General features: G+C 39.9%; 1 protein-coding gene across 1 annotated transcript; it reads right to left on the minus strand.

Moving 5' to 3' along the window:
• Window positions 1-8,595: 8,595 nt before the first annotated feature.
• On the minus strand, window positions 8,596-14,675 carry YEATS4 (YEATS domain containing 4). Its single transcript, XM_063133876.1, has 7 exons — window positions 14,449-14,675; window positions 13,295-13,414; window positions 12,719-12,785; window positions 12,531-12,625; window positions 10,921-11,013; window positions 10,759-10,846; window positions 8,596-10,115 (listed from the first exon to the last, which is right to left on the minus strand). Exons 1-7 carry the CDS (start codon window positions 14,497-14,499, stop codon window positions 9,946-9,948), a joined length of 684 nt encoding a protein of 227 aa, XP_062989946.1. The 5' UTR covers window positions 14,500-14,675; the 3' UTR covers window positions 8,596-9,945.
• Window positions 14,676-15,821: the final 1,146 nt, after the last annotated feature.

The raw sequence follows: 15,821 nt of genomic DNA on the forward strand, positions 1-15,821 counted from the left end.
CTTCCGAGGCCAAATGGGCAACTCCTTCCGGGGCACAGGAGGAGAGCGGCGTGAGAGGGAGATATAGGGGGAGGCGCTGGTCTTGGCTGTGCTCGGGCTCCTCGCCTTAACCGGTGGGAGGAGAAGAGAGAGGCAGAGACCGCGGGAGGGGAGGGGAAGGTGGCCTAGGCCTCGCCTCCAATCCGCCTTCGAGGGCGCCACCTTTTGCCGTTGCCACGCAACGCCTGATTTGTGTGGGGGATTTTCTACGCTTAGAAATCACAACACCCCGGGATGGGTACATTTTTTGTAGGAGGGGGGAAATGGTTTTTTTTGGAATGGGGGAGGGACAGACCAGCCTATGCGAAACACTGAAGCGTCCTGTTGATTGCATATCAACAGAACCGAAATAAGAACACTGATGTTGCGATACTTTTACTCAATGGGACTTACTTCTGAGTAGGCATGTATAGGAGAACCGAAAAGCAGTTTAAATGTTCTGCCTTCCGTGGTTGGTGGATTGTAGTACCCTGCTTGTCTTCACATGTCCACTCTGTTTAGTGGACAGTTGATCTTAAGGGACAAAAGGTGAGGGCTGTATTTTACCTCCTATTTTACTGCAATGAAGATTTCGAGCAAAAACTCAACAAGTGACACAGTTTTAGCCACATCAATATACATTACATCTGATGAAGTGGGCTCTAATCCATAAAACTGTATGCCATAATATGGGTGCAATCCTGTGCACACTTATGTGGGAGCAAAGGCCCTTAAACACAGACTTGCTTTGAAGAAAAGTCATATGATTTTGCCACACATCTGTTAATATTTGAGGTGCTGCAAGGCTTTATGTTACGTTAAACAGTTCATTGCCTGATGTAAAGTGTTCTGATCATATTTCCTCAGTGTTCGTTCAGCTGCCTGCATTGGTTGCTAAATTGCTCCCAGGCCCAATTCAAAATTCTGGATTTAATCTTTAAGGCCCAAAATCAGGCATGGACAACTTGTGGCCCTCCAGACGTTGTTGGACTGTGGTTCCCATCGTCCCCCACCATTGGTTATGGTAGCTAGAGCTGATGGGAGTTGCAGTTCAACAACATCTGGAGGATTGCAAATATTCCACCAGAGTCCCAAATGGTCTGGGATCAGGATGCCATGGGGAAGGGGTGGGCAGCCTTTTTGGGCCCGAGGGCCATATGCAGTGGTGGGCCAGGGGCCACACATGCACAGATATAAACATATAACATGCACTTATCCCCATCCCCCCATTCACATCTCTCATTCAAGGATGGAGAGGCTTAAACCTCCACCCCATGCTGCCCGGTCACCACCCTCACAGATCAGAGGAGGGGAACCCCCCAACTTCCAGCCATCCCAATGCAGATCGGTGGTCCCCATTGCCATTAGTTGTGCAGCAGGCCACAGAGAAAGCAGCCATGATACGGACTGTCTTCCACGTGAACCTGCTTTCACACACTGCATTCAGTAATAGAGACACACACCTATCTTAAATAATAAATACATAATAGCAGTGCTGATTTTGATGCCCTCCCTTAAAGAGATTCACATGTCTAACTCTCTGCTCACTTTTCAACAAGCAATCAAATCGTGGCTTATAAAGTTAGTTTTTGGGCTTAATTGATTGTGCCATGGTAACTTCGTTGTTGTGATCTGATGTTCTGTTACTCTGTTTTTAATGTTAGGTTTTTTTATTGATGAGTTGTTTTTAAAGACTGTCATGGTAAGTCACCTTAAAGGTCATTGGGTTGTATCCATCATTAGTCTTATTTGGAGGAGACCCACTGAAATGAAGAAGATTTTCATTAGGCTAATATTAGATAAGATCCATTGACAGAAAAACAGGGTGTATCAATCATTTAAGAAAAGAAACAAAAGAACCTAATTATCTACTCCTTACCTAGTATCCAAATTTATTTCAAGTTTTACTCGTATTAATTCTGCCAGCTATATCAGTGGGATGTGGAACTTCTCTCAAATCCCATTAAGTTCAGTGGAGCTTATTCCCAAGCAAGCACACATAGGACTGCAAATCCTAAGGCTCTGAATGCAGTAGGAATTATTGCTAGGTAAACAAGCACTGGATATGGCTGCAGAAAGGCTTGGCTGGCTGGTTTGTGCCCATAATTATTTTTTGTTTTACCTCATCTGTGCTCCAGGTTCAAGAATCCTAGCAAGAAATGCCCTACAATCTGGTTATGATAGGCATTCTGTATAACTGCTACAGCTCTAAGGAGACGGTGTAACCTGAATCTCCTGGGCAGAATCAAACCAATTAATGTAAAAGCACACATATTAGGCCAGTTTATTCAATAAAAAGTTATCTTATTTGCTATGTTTCCACTACCCTCATTATTTTCCCCTACTGCATGAAGGAAAATGATTATGAAATAGCCAGATGAAGCATTGTAATATAGTTGGGTTTGTGTTCCATGGAACATAACTAATACCTTTGCTTGAAGTTGATTAGCAGGAAAATGGTAATGCCCAAATTATTGAAGGATAGTGCCATTTTAAGTAGGCATGCTCATTTAATATTTACCAAAATACAATATTCAAGGAATAGTTAACTTCAAATTTAGTAATTGTAACTTGTCATCATACAAGATTCTTAATGTGCAACTCTATGCATGTTTAGACAGAAAAAAAGTCCTACAACTCCCAGCATGCCCCCAGCCAGCCAAGATGGCTGAAGAATCCTGGGAATTGTAGGAATTTTTCTGTCTCAACATTCATAGGATTCCAGCCTTCCTAATTTTTAATACAACTGGGCTAAATACAACTACATTCCATTCTGCAGTTAGCTATGGATTATTAGGAATGAGTTGTATTACAAGAAATATAAATCTGCTTATAACAGATTGTCTTGTTTTAAAGCTAATTTTATAGTAGTTTTAAAGTATTTTTCTTTTAAATTGGCTGGAACCAAATATCCAGAAAATGGGTAGTCTGCCTAGGTCTCTCGCATTACATTCTGATCCTAACCATGTTTACTCAGATTTAGGTCTAGTAAGTAAGAATTACTTCTAAGTAAGTATGCTTTCCATTGAAAGCATTAAATTGCTCACATATCAATGGTTGGGGCCTGCATTAGCTTCTCTTTCTCCCAAGGCATCTCAATCTTGACCTGTCATGCCCCTATTATTCCAGTCCTTGCACTCTTATAAGAAAGAACTGCTATTGTGTGATGCCTTTGTGATGGAGATTAGACTGCATAGACTACATATTTTCACCTGTGACCCATATTGTTTTAGAAAGTAGCTAGCCCTGTCGTCTAAAAAGCAGTCAAGCAGCATAACTTGTTTTTACACAGCAGAATATATCTGTTAAATAAATTGTTCGTTATTCTTTCCCATGTTCTCCTTTAGTTAGCTGGAGTAAGTCTCATTCCTCACCAGATAATTTCCCACAATCCCTTGCAGGGGGTCATTTCTGAGCCAGGCACTTTTGCACATGAAAAACAGGACCGCATTTAAAGGCGTATGAGCAGCGTCCGCCTCCATTCTGGACCTCACACATCTCTGACCTTTTCACCACTTTCCTCTGCCAGAACTGTCACAGGCAAAAGTATGTTCCTACAACTATATGTGAAAGCTGGTAATGTTCCCTAGCTGACATCATAGTACTACGATTTTGACTAGTCTATTTTTTAAGCTGACCAGGATACCTCCAGACAGAGAGGAATACAGACATTGTTCTTCTTGCATATGATAAATAGCACTATATGTAGGACGTGTGTAAAACTTTAAAGGATCCCAATACAGGGAGGACAAGCTTGAATCTACAATGACAAACCCCAAGATGCTTGATTACTGTATTGTCCCCCCCCCCCCCCCCAGAATGCCACTTTTATCACTTACTTAGCATAATGGTTCATCTTCCCTTTTGGAAATATTTTGGATTTGCACTTCAAGGATTTTTGAACATTTCCCCTCTCATCTGAAGATTGTTAACTAACTAGCACTGCAATCTTTATGGAGTAAATCCCATTTGTGTTACTTACTCCCTAATAAATATAGATCTTTCTTCGTAGCAACTGAGAAATCCCTTATGTCCCATGGAACCAAAACAATAGTCTATTCCAAATAGTATATATTAGTGAGACGTCAAAAATTTCTCCCATATTTTGTTTGGCCATTCTTACTCAATTTGATAGAAAAGAAATTGCTTTTGAAAAGAAATTCAGAGGAGAAGAAATTTTAGAGCAATTTTCATGGGTTGGGGGTACAGCGTTCTTGTGCTTACCTTACTTAGGAGGCGGCCAAGGAGTGTGCACAAGTGTTCTGTCTTTTATTGCACAATCATCTCTGGCAGCCGGTAGCCTCCTTGGCTTCCCATACTTCAATTAAAGCCCAGGGGAAGACATAATAAAGTAATTCCTCCAATAAAACCTTTTCCGATCAGGAAGCACAGGCAGCCTGGGAGGCTGCAGAGCAATGGGGAGATGTATATTAGAAAGAAAACACACACACCACACACAGCACCCTTCGCCACATCACAGCGCTTAGAAAGCTCAAAACCACCACCAAAATAAATGATAAAATGTTCTGAGAATGATGCAGAAAAGTGGAAGCCTCAACACTGGTAGCGGCAATTGAAAGCCCCAAAAACCTTTAGGTAAGAAGAAAGAAGCTGTGCTACAACTCCTGTCAATAGTAAGTCCTATTTGTGAGAAATTGTTGGAGAATGTCTCCTCCCCTTGGAGAAATTTGGTGAACTTGTCTCCCAATTTCTCTGTCCACAAATACTCTGGAGAATTTTGAGAGGCCATCTGAGCACAGCTCTATGCAGAAGCAATGTTTCCTGTTATGAAAGAAAATACAGTATTTTCACCCCAGGAAGTGCCATTCAGGTGTATATCTCTGCTATATAACAATAGTGCATGATGCCTGCTCAGTCTGTTGCCTTTTCTCCACAAGTATTTTTCCCAGTTGTAAATTGTACAAAAATATTAGGGCTTTTATCACACGTTACTTGAACAGGTAATACAACTGTTTATGTAATAACCTCCTTTTAGTGCTTATGTGTCTCATCCACAAAAGTATTCTCCTAGCTGAAATCTGTTAGAGAAGATCTGTCTGCAGATCAAAGATCTCCTCATGGGCAGCCTCCAGTTTCGTTCACCATTCTTCCTTGAAGGTTCTCATTAAACTGTCAGTAGAAAGCCTCTGTTTTCTGCCAAGCTTACTGAGATAAGATTTCTTTCAGGTATGGTATTATTGGCTCCATCCTGACGCATTCACAGCTCACTATCAGTTTCCCTCCAAGGAAAGAATAGTCCCACATTGTCACTAGTATTGAGCATTCTCCAGTTGTTTAAGTGATTCTGAGAAGCCCAGGGCCAACACTACAAGGTTTCATTTCCCAAGAGAATGCTGGAGTGGGGACTTAAACTGTTTTTGTAGTATTTTATTTAACTATAAATTACAAATATTGGAAGCAAGCAGTGAAGCCAACACCAAAGCTACTTCCAATCCAGATAAATTCACAACCCAAAGACTCGGCTGCATCTAACTCTATATCTAAATTAAAATTCAGTTCACATCACATGAAAAGCATTTCTCTACAGACATGCATGACTGTTCACAACATTTTGTCTTGTTTTGGCAAACTGGCCACTTCCTGGTCCATTTGCTATTATTCAGAAGTAATCTTTTTTTTTTAAAGTAAGCTTGATCAATGTTCCATCTATTAAAAGAACACAAGGCCAAATTTGATTCTCAAATTTCTATTCTAGGTCAATAGAATGAATGGTGCAGTAAATCCTCATTTTACCCAGCAATGTCTATATGACACCACTTTGCATCCCGATTCCCCCCAGCATTGCTGCTGCAAAGCAGCATTGATATGTTTAAATGGCAGGACTAAGTGTGGGCTATCCGGAGAGGAAAAATTGCTGTGCCATAGTCAGAGGGCAGGAATGGGCAGCAGACAGAAAACTGCAAAAAAATGTTTTGTTTTCTGGGAACTCTGTGCAACTTTGAACACAGGTATTATGAGAGTGTAGCTAGGTGACCCAGTGAGCACTCTAGCTGCTGTGTTCTGCACTAGCTGTAGCTTCTGAATCACACATAAAGGTAGCCCTACATTGAGCACATTGAAATGATCTAATTGTGAGGTTACCAGTGCATGGATCACCATGGCTAGGCTATCCCTATCCAGGAACAGGTGTACCAATCAAAGTTGCTAATGGGCACTGCAGCCACTGAGGCCACCTGGGCCATTAGTGACAAAGATGGATCCAGGAGCACCCCCAAACTATGGACCTGCTCCTTTAGAGGGAGTGCAACCCCATCCAGAACAGGCAAACACCCCAATTCCCAGACCTGGGTATTGCCAACCCATAGGGTCTCTGTCTTATCAGCTTCAGCTTCAGTTAATTCGTCCAAGCCATAACCAAGAGAAAGCTTTCTTCTCTGCACGCATTGCATCTGTGAATTTGCATACAGCAGAACTGTTAGATCAATGTTCTTTCACCCAAGGACGTGAGCTGAAAGGGTGGTGAGGGGTCTAACTAGTTAAATGGCCAAATGGGAATTTTGCTTCCATGGATTAGAGTTGATATAAGGTGGTGGCACTTAGAACATGTTGCTGATTTTAAAGTAGCATTGGCAATATTGTGTTTGCACTGGGCTGGCTTGCAGTTTTAGTCATACTTATTAAGTCATGACTTAAATTGCAGTTTAAGTCATACTTATTGAAATGTTTCTCTTAAAGTGTTTTAACACTATTGTAATAATTTTGCTGTTTGCAATTTTTAAGCCATCCTGAGGGCCTGTTAGGCTATAGACACACATTCAGATCACCTTGCTCTTATTCTGTGGGCAGGGAGGAGGCAGGGGACACTAGAGCAGAGCAGGCAGGATGAAATTGGCCAAAGGTTTCCCACTACTACTTTAGAGTCATTAAAATAACTTTAAAACAGATTAGTTTTTCTCTCTCTCACCCCAGGGCTGCCTTATAATGAAACCATGGGGGTGGGTGGGTTAATCCTTTGTTAGATTCCCAGCATAGTTATTTATTTCATTATTAAAATTATTCATCTAAAGTGTATTTTACTGATAGATTGCACCACTCAGTAGGCACAATTATGTTCTTACATCTGTTCGATCACCTTCATGATAATTCTGCCACTTCTACTCCAGTTGTCTTCTGACCTGTTTCATTGTCTGAAGTTCCCTAGCAAACCAGGGAGCCTTCCAACCTCAACAGTGCTAAAGAGGGCACTGAGGAGCAATTGTGTCCATCACCCTTTGGACTTCACCATTCCATAGTGTGACAAGGGCCTCGACAAAAAACACCAGCTCTGGCTACAGAAAAAACCTCCAGAGCATTCAGGAATCGCTCAGATTCCATAAGTCTCCAGAGGCAAATCATCTTAATCGGTTGCCACCCCTACAAGAACTGGCACCACGAGACCAAATTTCACCAGGAAGTGGTCTGACCATGAGAAGACGGTAATTTCCACCATCCCTCCCCCTGACCATAAATCCAGACCTAGAGGCAAAGACCAAGTGGAGGATATGCCCTACTCTATGCATTGGGCCAATGACAAACTGAGACAGCCCTATGGATATCATTGAGGACATGAAGTCCTGAAATGGTCCTGCAGCCTCGGCGTGAATATTGAAATCTTCCAAGACCAGAGTCCTAGGGTTTTCCAACACCACATCTGAGATTGCCTCAACAAGCTCCGTCAGAGAATCCATCGGGTAGCAGAGTAGGTGGTACACCAAAAGTATACCTAGTCTTGTCTCTTTCGCCCAGTACTAGACAGAGGCCTTCACAGCCGATCTCAGGGTGGAGCAGTTTCCTTTCGTTCCTCAAACTCTTTATTTTCTTTTACTAACATTGACCAGCAGCCAATGGTCAGTGCATTTACACTTTAACATGTATTATGTACAATATGTTAACTGTGGAAACCATTTTATTATGGGCCTTGGGAGAACTTTCACCCTCATCAAAAGTTCAGGTCATGTTAATAAGAAAGAGACACAACTGCCACCTAGTGAACAATGTATGAACAACATGTTTAAGATGTTTCTACTACATGGCTTCAATAAATGTAAACTACACCAGACTAATCAATTTTTTCAAAGACAGCGACTTTAAAGACGTAGATCTAATTTAACTAGTTTTAGGCAAGGTGTTTGATATAAAAGCACAAGTTACTAAAGTAGAAATGTGCTTCAAGATAGATTAAAAACTGATTCAGTAAGGGAACAGCCACCAGCTTTGAATCCAGCTGATAGTAACTTTGTATTACTGAATTCCTTCCCACTTCCAATTTCTTCTTCTAATTTACAGTTTGGATTAATCTTCCACTTCACTAAAATAAAATAATTTCTAACGTAAGAGAATTCTCTTACATTATTTTTCTCCTAATTGGAACTTTGAGAGAAAAAAAAGGGGGTGGAAATCTCTTTTGGTGCCTCATTTTGAGCAATCCATGTTTGGAAGGATTCTCTCTCTCTACTTCTCCCTTCAAGAAATGCTACAATTAAAAGCTAGTAGATTATATGAACTGCAGTCCCCCAAAACAACTTCCTTAGAAAGACCCAGCGGCACTGGAAAAATTACACAAATGTACACAAGAGGGACAACAATAGTGTTTAATGCAAGAAGCCTCAACAAGTTAGAGTACATAGTACCAAGAGATTATAGAGATAGTCCATCATATAAAAATGGCTTCCTCTGGTTAAGATCCTATTAAGTAAAACCTTGACATTGTGATCCTGTGCCTTGCTAATCAGATCAAGGTTCACCCAGTTCAATATTCTTTGCAAGAATTCCAGCAATCAGCAGGCACTACATAAAATAGGCCTGTGGTCCACTTACAGAGCTACCTTGTGTATGTTTGTTGGGTTTTTTTTTTACTTATACTGGAAAATACTAGAAATTTGGCAGTTTCTAAAATTTAGTGAAAAGCATCAATGCAGTTTTCAAACCTTTTACTAAAGAGATTAATAGAATTACTGTATGTTCAAATCAAGTTGTATATTGCCAGCTAATGTTAAATTTTGCAATAATAATTTGTAATAAAGGAACTTGCTGTTTGTATGTAGTCATATGCTCCAGTATTTAAGAAATATATATATACAAGTAGTTTCACAGTGAGTACTTTTATTCAACGAGCTCACAGCTATTGGCTCCAATTCACTTAGGGTCATGATCAGCTTTAGTTTGTCAATATAAAATCCACCAGTAATTCTGTTTTGTCCAGCAGCAGCTTTATCAGAGGTTTCTGATAAGTCAAGCAGAGGCAAGTCACAATAGACTTACTTTACTTACTTATGCAACCAAGAGTTTCTTCCTATCTACATCAATGGATGCTTATCAGGTGAACAAATATAACTTTTACTAAACATTTAACACCATTATGGCAGGGTTTCACATAAGGCTCAGTAAACTTAAGCCACAATGGGTTGCAGCATGGGCGAATGACCATTTTGAATACTCAAGCTACGGCTTCTCATGTCATCCCAACCCGGAGACCATTAGCAAATGATTAAACAATTTTCGTATAACCCTAAAACAGGCCATGGGTTCTGCAAGGGCTGTTTGACCTCTGCAAAACCATTGGTCCCTAGGTTTGAACAACATGTGAAGCAATGCCTTGAACATTCAGGAAGGCACCCATAGGTGCTGTCAAGCCACGGCAATAATTGTGAACCCAGTCAGTCTCCCTTAAATACAAATTGGGGGGTGGTGCCTAAAATTTTAATTGAGTACCACACAATTTAAAGCAAGATGGAAGACCATTACAATTTTAACTATGAAAATAATCTTTATTTTTTAAATGTTTAATTACTGAAATGGCACATACTGAATATCACCACCCCCACCCCACACACAAACCCTCTGGAACTCACTTATATACAGTTGTTTCTACAAAATCTTAAGAGGATGATCAAAACAGGTTTCATTTTTAGTCCATTTAAGTCCAGGTCATATATCTTTGGATTGATCATCATCCTCAAGTTTCCTGATTTCATTTTTCAAACAGTTAATAGTTTCACGGCTTGCTTTTAATCTTTCCTTAAGTTCAGCAATCTCAAAACTGGTTTTCTTCTTGGCAGCTTCCAGCTTCTCACGGGTTTTTACTTCTACATTGGCAACTAAGAAAAACAAAAGATATTTGCATTATATTGCTAAACCATCATTATTTCAAGATGCCTTTGAATATTTAGCAAATATGAGCCCTAGTTGATCTATTTTATCTTCTTTTCAACCCAGAAGATTAAGACAGCACGTATGTTAGCACGTATTTGAGAAGCTTAAAAAAACCAAAATTCCAATCATTTAAGTCTAACTCCAGAAATAAGAGTCATAGCTTGAAAATCTAGAATTTTATATATTTAATTGCCTGGTCATGACAGCTTTTTCACTGGACCATTTTTTTGCTTTGGAAGGTGAAGAAGTAGGAAGAAGCTACGTACCACTTAAGCACTGTCATTCTTAGTAGCAAGTTTCCTTATATTGCAAGATATATTAGCATACAGAGTCAACTTTGCCAAGTTTATTACAATAGCCATTATACTATAAAATAAACTTAAACAGAAGCAAATCCTTTTCTGAAAATATATCTCATGTAAAATATAAAGCTAAACTGTGGACGAGTCACGTACAAAGCACAATTTCATGTAAAGTTATTAATCCAGACTTTTATCCTCAAAACAATGGCAAAAGTGTATTTAAGATTAAGTTCTAATTCATCTAAAATTAAAATGTAGTATTCAAGTCTTTGCATTCAACACTTACACTCTGTTTCATGCTTATAAGCACCAAGTGTTAACTGACGAGATGTAGTCAGCAGTTGCTGCATCATAGCAGTAGGATCCTGAAAAATCTAAAGAAAAAAAGTAATAAATTTCTATTCTGTGCTGAGTTGAACAGTTTTTCCATTATATTTTATTTTCTTACCATCTCATCATAAAATTCAGAAACGACCGTTTTCTTCCCCAAGATTGCATTAGTGTCAGACTGAAACAGCTTCAGCAAGTGATATAGGGTCACCTTTACAAAATAAAAATCCATTTACTACACAAATATATATACTGAAACAGGAATTGAGTATCTTTACTTTTTGCATGCCAGTACAAGTTATAATATTTAAAAAAACCATCCAGAGACAGAATAATGTACTATATCAAGGCAGGATCTAATGGTGAATGATAGATCAGTTCCAGTGGAATCATATCAGTGCCCTTACTTCGTTCTATCAAATTCTGATGTATACTCCAAGCAGAATTGTATGCTTGCTTCTTCAGAAGACCTACTCTGTTAGTCAACAGAACTTATTTCCTAATATGTGTGCATAGGATATGTATCAGATAAGAATATGTATCGGGTTCCCAGTAATCTAGCATACAGTATTGTTTTGTTGATCCCATAGAACAGACAAAGTATCTAAGGATGTAATTCTATACATGTCTACGCAGAAGTATGTTCTTTCAATAAGACTTACTCCCAGGTAAGCACGGATAGAATTCCAGCCTATATTGGGCCAACTTCTGTATAAACACAACACTTGCAAAGTTTTCTCCAACTACCAATAAACGATGTACCTTTAACACACACACCCCAAATCCCAGTTTATTACAGCTGACCCACGCTTCTGATATCACAAATCATATTCATAACTAACAATGTGCACAGATAAGCATATATAGCTCTTACTTTTTAGGTGAAATAAATAGTTTGTAGCTGCATAGTGTTCATCTGGGAAACAGTGCAGGCAAAACACACTACTCTATTTTCAACCACTTGTCCTTCCATTATACTTGCTCTTATACTTTTGCTATTTCTAACTGCAGTTTGAAACCACACAAAAAATTAAAGGGGAACGCAACATTAAAAAAAAACCCAGAATCTCTCAGATATTGGTCCAGAAATAGTGTTATACACATCGCTTCGTAAAACATTTAAATTATGGGTAGGATCCAAAGTGTCCCTTCCATTTATGGAAGGATCCTGTGGAGGCTCCTGCTGGAAGTGATTTTTGCTAATTCTTCCTTCCTCCTACAGTACCTGTAGCATCTTCCACACTGTTCTAGTCCCCCAATCGTTCATGGGGTACAGGGAGGAACTGCAAGGGGAAGGAAGAAATGGAAAAAAATCTTCTCCCCTCCTTCCTTCAACAGGAACATTCCATGAGCAGGGTTCCGCTCACATGAATTCTGGATCCAACCCAAAATAAATAATCAGGTCTATATTTAGAAAACTAGTTTGTTATACAAACCAAATAAGCATGTGTACACTGGTAAAGACTAGCAGTCAAATTAGGGATGCCAAACTCTTTCACACTGGCTTAAAATGCATAATTTAAGCAGGCTTAGCTTCTCTCACCACAGCTGCATTAAAGAAGAAACTACACCATGGCAAGCAACTTTTTAAGACAAAAACATGCTTCTCAACAGACTCTAGCAATGCCTATAAGAACTGATATGCTGTAGCTAATCTGAAACAATGGTTCACTTCTGTTAATCAGATATAAAAGAAGGCCTTTACTGTGTGCTAGAAAGAATACTTACAGGTCTTTCATTAGGATCTATAAAAAATATCTTGATGATGATTTCAAATTCACCCCAACCTGTTTCAGTGATTTCATATGGTGGTTTAGTTACAACTAAAATAGGGAGGAAAAAGAATATAAATGTCATAGTCTTTGAAGACTAATGGGAGTGTTGTATCTACTAAAAAAAAAATCTTTTAAACATACCTCTCAGTGGATTACCATAGCTTTCATGCAATTTAAACTGGATTTTCTTTACATAAGCAGACATATCCTAGAACAAATATAGCCAACAATTACTTACACATTTAGTGATATACTTTAGACCATTTCATTGTTCTCTTCTAGCCCTCTAACCTCACAACCTACCACCAATTTGTTTAGAGTGCATTAGCAGTTTAATCTGCTGCCCTTTGCAACATAATAAATAAAACATTTCTGTGATCTCTAATCTGACCCCCCCACACACACACTGATATGCTTTCTGAAACAAACATGCAAAACTGACTATATTTACCAAGTAGTGAAGTGCATTCCACATAAAGGCACTTCAGATTCCTGCTAAAGAAAGATTCCAACTAGCCAATTTTCTTAAGATCACACTCTTTCTAAAGGGTGTTCTCTATATCCCTTTTCCTATGTAGTTTCTGGTCCTGGAGTGTACACATCTAAATATTTAACTAGAGTAAATTATAACACCATAAGTATTCAGGATAGGGCAGAAAACAATGTGTATGCCTGTCTATTATATATAAGTAATTATCTGAGAATAATTTTGCCTACCTCGTTTCTGTAAGGCTTAACATACACAGTCCACTGATGTGTGTGTCCATCTTCTTCTCGTTTCTTCCCAAAATAACGTGCAACATTCCCATAAACTATAGGTTTCACAATAGTTACACCCTTCAAACAGGAAATAGAAAAGACATATTTAGTTTAGAATATGTTCTATTTTCAGATAAGTAAGTTTTCTAGCAGTCACGTTAAAGCTAATTAAAAGTATTGCTTTCATTATATTCTGCTCACCCCACTTTATACATGTGTGCACACACACGCACACACACAGGGAATAAAGACCCTTAGAAAGATTTCTTTCTGTAATGCTAGGAGTGTAAGGAAAGTTAAATGCATACTAAAATAACCTAACAATACCAAGCTATATATAGCACAAGCTTGGAAGTTACATCGCAATTTCAATTATTAAAGGTTTGTAATTGTTTGCTAATTTTAAGTCTTATCCCATTTGGTCTTCACACACTTAAAACCCTAATTCTTTTTGTTTGTTTGTAAAAAGATTTTGAAACTGCCCATGTCCAAAGGGTTGGATCCTGCGCAGACCCACTGAAATAACAGGTCTTAAGTTGAACATGACTGACCTCTCTCATTAATTTCCAAGAGCCTCCTCTATGTATATAGAACCAAGTCTGAATACAACCTGAAGTATATTTCTCCCCCCTAAAATTCTAATTAGAATACATTTTTCAAAATTCACCCAAAGGTTGAGGCCCTATTCGCATATTATTATTATTATTACTATTTTAAAAAATCCAGAAACAGCCCTGTCAATTGTAAACTAGACATCAAGATATTGTTATGCAGGCCAAGGTCAAGTCAATGCCTGGATGGGAGCCTGACTTGAGTTCGATGATGGGAAAAGGGGAGGACAACAATGTAATGAACAAACAGAAACCCCAGCGAGTTCAATGGGGCTTAATCCCAAGAAAAGTGTGCAATGCAAAGCCGGTGCCGTCACGGAAGTACAGCCCAACTCATTACACTCTCCCGCCCGCCCCCAACTTCGGAATCGCCCTGCCACTCAAACGATACCGTTAGGAAGGTGAAATGGAATGGAACAGCACGGCAAACCCCGCCCCCTATTTGCGAGCGTCGCGTCGCGTCGCGTCCCCCCCTCCCCCGCGGCCCAACGGCTCTCTCACCTTCACTCTCCCCCCAGAGTCAGGCCCGAACTCAGCCATTCTCTTGAACATATTGCACCGGAAAGGAAGGCTCCTCGCGCCGCTCGAGCTAGGGCAAGGGCTCCCCCATCCGCCCCGCTCGCCTCAGGAACCGCCGGGTGAGAGGACAGGCTAACCACGCTCCTGAAGCCGTCGCCCCTCCCGCTCTTTCGTGGGACCCATCGCCTTCCCCTGGCTGGCCAGCGCTCAACAGCTTCCGGTGAGAAGAGCTCGATTTAGTCCGGTCTAGGCTTGGCGCCTTTCCTCTTCCACCACAAAGGAGAGTTAATTTGCATCACGTGGCTTCCCTACGGCCTCGTGACCCGGAGGTGGAAAAAATGGTGGGGCGGGTTGAATGAGCGGGACGGAGATTGCCGCCAGTTTCTGCTAAAAGCGCAGCTTTAATTGCAGACCCAATGTTTTCTGTGGTAACAAGTCTTAAAGATTAATGTTGCAACCCTGTGCGCAGACCTACTTAGTGAGACTTACTTCTGAGTAAAATGTGCTTCGCATTGAACGTCACCCATTTAAGAGCTTGGGTTCATGCAGCCCAAGCTCTTAAATGGACTTCGTTGCCGTTCTCAAATTCCTGAACACGTCCCACTGAGTTTAATAACAGGACAAAGGCCCACTCGGCTTAAGGCTGTAGACTGCGAGGTCTCGTGGTGTGCCTTGCGCCTGTGCACGTTTAACGAGGAGTATAGTTCTGAGTACAATGGCCCATGAGGCTTATATCGTGTGTATGAGTCAGTGACAGGGAGACCCAGAATCAAATCCTCACTTAGTCATCAAGTTTAATAATAACCTTAGGACAGTGATAGTCTTTCAGCCTATCCTACTTCAGAAAGCTGTTATGATAAATTGGGGCACAGGAAGAACCTTGTATATTTTGCAGAGCTCCTTGAACTAAGAACAGGATTGAAATTCAACCAACAAAATACAGGATTTGAACCTCAACTATGAGTGACTCTTTGTAGCTGTCTTCGTTTCAGGTGGCTATAGGATGAGAAAGACATTTCCCTAATTCATTGGGGGAGTAGGTTATCTTCTCTTGAATAAGTAAACTATTTCAGGAGGAATACAGTGCTCTTTCCTGAAGATGTACTCTTAATACTTTCATTTGTAACCGACGCTTTACACCTAGTGCTTAAAGATTGATAAATGATAACCAAAATATGTAACATCCCCCTAAGATCAGCCTCTGTATTTATTTATTAAATTTATATACTGCCCCATAGCCTAAGCTCTCTGAGCGGTTTACAAAAGTTAAAAACAGTGAACATTAAAAAGTATACAAAATTTAAAACCATCAAAAATATAAAAACAACAGTATAAAACAGTATCCATTTAAACTA

Source organism: Elgaria multicarinata, chromosome 9 (assembly GCF_023053635.1).
Source record: "Elgaria multicarinata webbii isolate HBS135686 ecotype San Diego chromosome 9, rElgMul1.1.pri, whole genome shotgun sequence".
Classification (NCBI taxonomy): domain Eukaryota; kingdom Metazoa; phylum Chordata; class Lepidosauria; order Squamata; family Anguidae; genus Elgaria; species Elgaria multicarinata.